General features: G+C 27.7%; 1 protein-coding gene across 1 annotated transcript; it reads left to right on the forward strand.

Annotated features, from left to right (window-relative positions):
* Window positions 1–1,902: 1,902 nt before the first annotated feature.
* Window positions 1,903–3,687, forward strand: PVX_012115 (variable surface protein Vir 28/6-related; the record flags this gene model as incomplete). The annotated part of the gene is made up of 3 exons (XM_001612475.1): window positions 1,903–1,920; window positions 2,062–3,384; window positions 3,508–3,687. 3 exons carry the CDS (start codon window positions 1,903–1,905, stop codon window positions 3,685–3,687), a joined length of 1,521 nt encoding a protein of 506 aa, XP_001612525.1.
* Window positions 3,688–4,816: the final 1,129 nt, after the last annotated feature.

The following is a 4,816-nucleotide window of genomic DNA, read 5'->3' on the forward strand; positions in this document are numbered from 1 at the left end:
ACATTTTTAACACTTGTTGGTAATTTTCTATTTGATATTATTGCGCTATTTATGTGAAACATTTTAAGGTTTTTTTTTTTCTTATATGGCGCACTTTCAAAATTATAGTGGAAAAGGCTTTTTTAAATATTTACAATTTTTATGACTTTTTACATGGTCCCACTTCTGCTCATTTAAAGTGGTTTTGTTATGAGATTTCCAATTTTTTTTTCGTTATTTTAAATTTTACGTTCTTTATATATATTTAAAATTTTAACAAAATATGTTTGTTTCCCCTTAAACGCGAGAATGAAACTAATTTGCTTTTTAACTTTTTATGAATTATATCAAAATTTACGTTTATATTTGCGTGAAACTTGGTACGCAAAATCTTATTGTACAACTAATTTCTTCAAAAAATAGACAGACGTAGTTATCTATATAGCACAAAACATTTTTGAGGAAGCAAAATGATTGAACGAATAAGTGTCTAATTTGTACATTATTAGTTTTGTTTAATTTAAACGCGAAAAAAAATTTTACTTAAATATTTGATTTATTGACATTTTTGACCATTTTATGCTACTTCGACTAATTTGTTACAAACATTGTTTTTCTTTAAAATGCGCTCAGAATGCATTTGTTTCAATAAAATTATCTTTCGGTATACAATTATAATAATTGTAGAAATGAACGTTTATTAAACTAAAAAATATAGTCCTAAAAGGTTTAAGTTCTATAATAAATTTTTAAAATTGATAAATTCATAAATCGCTTCGTGGGGAAATCTTTGCCACGCAATAAAATTGATTTAATTATAAATGTTTTTTCTTGTAGTTTGAACGCATTTGTTTCTGACACACACTGGATAATATTTAATTTTTATAACTGTTCCTATTCTTTTTATTACTTAATGCCTATCTTTTCATTTTTTACATTTGCGTTAAGCGCGGAACCATCGATTATCCCATCTAACAATGAAAACATTGGAGATTAATAATTTAAATCAATAATTGATAGATTGAAAATAAACAGCGTTATTTTTATGGGAATCTTCATTTTGATTAAACGGCGATTAAACGGGAAAAATAACAAATCGATATTAAGTACAAATTAATTTCATGAAATTACAAATCGTTCGTTTTCTTATTTGGAACATTATTGCAGTTACGCAGCATGCATATTAACGATGATTTCTATACAATTAATTATTGCTAAATAAAATATTGCTACATATTGCACTTGTACTTTTAAATGTCAAAATGAATGATCCTTAATTTAAAATATCTATTCCGTGTATTGTGAAAATAGAGCTTACTATTTTAATATAACAAATAATATTAACCAATGTAGTAAAATGCCATTTTTATGCTGAAAAAAAAAAAAAGCGGGAAAATGCATAATTAAAGAATTAACTTATAAGATATTATTTATTCTTTATAGAGAATAAATATATAAAAAATAATTGATTATATTAGATTTATTTTTTATAACGACGAATGTGTTTAACGTTATTTATTGGATAATATTTTCTCATCATATAATTTTATTTTCTTTAAATATTTATTTTTTTAACACAAAAATTTCATAATTTACAAGACATTGCTTTCCCTTGTAAATTTTCTAAGGATAAGGTGATCAACCGAGATGTATATCATTATATATATTTTAAATTAACACAATTATAGGCGCAAAATATAATATATAGAAAATTACGTTAATACGTATTAGCAAAGACTTAATATTAGACAGTATTTTAAAGGCATGAACAGATAAACCATCAACTGTTTCGTAATATATGTATACGATTGAATTAAAAAAACATTTGCGTTTCATTATGATATTGCAGTAAACGATATATGATATTATATTATACATGATCCGATTTTTATATATTATTTAAATTTCTTTCTTCAAAACACAATGGCAACAAACCCACAGGTAAACTTCTTTTTTCATGGAGAATATATATAATGACCATTTATTTAAATGATTTATACGCATTAGACAAAGATCAAATTTATATCATACTGCTATGTTTTTATCTTTACATATATTTTAATCGATCTTTCTCAACTTCAGTATATCAAATACCAAGACTACTATATAGTAAAAAAATCATTTGATTATACACCAACAGACGAATTTAATATTAGTTTTGTAAACGCTTTAATAAAAGACATACGTAATACACCAACAAAGGAGAAACTGTTATATAAGACCTTTTATGAGTTAAAGAAGTTTGTCAAACGTCACCATTGTTTCATGTATTATGATAAAGAGAACTGTTATAAATATATTAACTACTGGTTAAATAAAACAATAAGAGATTCAAATTATAATATAACTAAAGAAAACTTCAAAGTTTTTTATGATTTTAAGAATTATGACCCTGACGATAATGCAGATTTGTTTGATTCCATATCGAAATTAAGATATATGGACACTGATTCATTTCAAAAAATGGAAAAATTATATGGTTTATACGATTATTTCACAGAACAAAAAGAGAGTCATGATTCTTCATCATTATGTAGAAACATTAGTAAGATAGCTGAGAAGTATAAAAGTATGATGCAGGAATATAAGGAGAAGGACCATAAATTATGTGAAGTGTTAACAAATCTAAAAGACATAATCGAAAGTGATAAATTAGTAGCTAAAAACATATGTACAAAGAACACATCTGATTTATTTTATTTAAAAATAGATCCACCTCGTGAAGAACAAAAGGCGGTATCAGCACATGCACAACGTAGAATCTCTGGAGAAGCACGTCCCCCAAAACACATTTCATTTTCTTCACCACATGCACATGGTAGACCCCCTGTAGAAACACGTCCCCCAAACCCCGTTTCAGTTTCTTCACCACAAGCACATGGTAGACCCCCTGGAGAAACACATACCCCACCCCTCGTTACAGTTCCTTCATCACATGCACATGATAGAAACACTGTACAAACATCTACCCCAACTCCTGTTTCAGAATATTCATCACAAGCAAAAGGATTGGAAAAACAAGCGGGGGGAGAGAGTGAACGAACATCATCAGTACTCCCAAAACGATTTCCACTACCAGTACCAGTAGTACTATCAGAATCAACAGAAACAGAAGAAGAAACAGGACCAATGGGACCATACAGAATATCAGGACAAGAGCCAGAACCAGAACCAGAATTAGAGTTACCACAAGAACAAGGACGACGCATTGATACATTAACAGATTCATATTATTTTAGAGAAGACGAAGGTGATCTACGAGCAGGTTCAATGCAGTCCACATTTGACACAGGAACGATCATGGGAACAATAAAAGATGCCGTTTCTAACGTTTTAGAAGCCGTTGAACCGGTGCCTGTTCTTGGTGTATCCGGTGCTATTGGTGCACTATATTTACTATTTAAGGTATCAAAAATTGCACTCAAACTTTTTAAATTGCACTTCAATAATTATAATACTTATAAATAAAAATCATTACCATCCAAATGTTACATTTTAAAATTCTTCAAATTTTCACTTTAATATTAGTATACCCCAATTGGATCTCTCTTTAGAAGAAATAGAAGGAACAACCAAAATATCCCTAATTTTTTCGATCCAGAATACGGGGAACAATTTTCAGGTTATTATCCGCAGTATTATAATGAAGGTTTTCCAAATTATCGAATGAATATAGCTTATCATCCTTCGTCAGAAGAACTAGACTAATGCATTACGTTCTACATCAGTTGATTAACAACGAAAGGAACATAAGCATAGCAAGCATTATTTACTCTATAACTATATTTAATAAAAGCAAGCATAACACATCTATGAAAAACAGATTATTTAAGAATAAATGCAAATAAATCATGGAGTAATGCCAAAGCTTTATCCGAACATAGCATCTACATAAAATTTGGCAATAAGAAAATTAATGAGTCAACAGAATTGAATTGGATTATCGCTCATATAGCATGGTATAATAACACAATTACCAATTTTGTATTAATTATTCAAAATAAAAGGTACTGCTTTAATTAATACGCAGAAATAATTTTTTATAATTAAAGGTTCATATACGAACAAATTTACACTTAAAATATAAAAACATTATGAAACAGTGTAGTACTCTTGGAAATATAGTAATAATTTGGATTACTTCTCCCAAAGTGGAACACACTGATTATATATAAAAACATTTTTAATGTAAAAAGAAATATACATTTTAAAACATTATRAGACATTTGTGACGAGAAAAATATGCAACAATAGAATGTTTAAAGTTATGCGGAAACCATATTCTTTTATAACATTATGTTGAAGACCTTAAGACAGTATAATAGACAATGTGAAAAATGCCATATAAATTCGTGGTGCTTTCTTCATTCATTAACTCTCCTTATTTATTTTAAAAGAAGTTATTAAATGTGATTACCTGTTTTTCCTTAAATGTTTTTTTTTGTTGCTTTTTTCTGTATTTTTTTTTTACTCCTTTTTTTGATAAATTATGAATTGCATTCTGTGTGCACTGCTTGTTGCCAATACAGTCAATTCTTAAATGTTTGTCGATTAGTACAACTTGTTTTAGTTAGCAAATATACACACACTAAATACATTTTTTTTTGTTATTAAATCCTAATTAGACTCATATTTGTTTTCACCTTTTGACAAACATAAAAATGTGTTACAAATTAGGTAATATAAGTTGTAAAAGTTTTTAATCCTTAACTATAAATGCCAGCACATTAGCTTTTGGGGAAGTGAAGCCAAAAATTCATAGTGTGCATGCTTTATTACACATAGCCTTAATTACTAACGTAAGACAAAACTAATTTTCATATCATTTAGCAATTCG

Source organism: Plasmodium vivax, genomic scaffold, assembly GCF_000002415.2.
Source record: "Plasmodium vivax scf_6594 genomic scaffold, whole genome shotgun sequence".
NCBI lineage: Eukaryota > Apicomplexa > Aconoidasida > Haemosporida > Plasmodiidae > Plasmodium > Plasmodium vivax.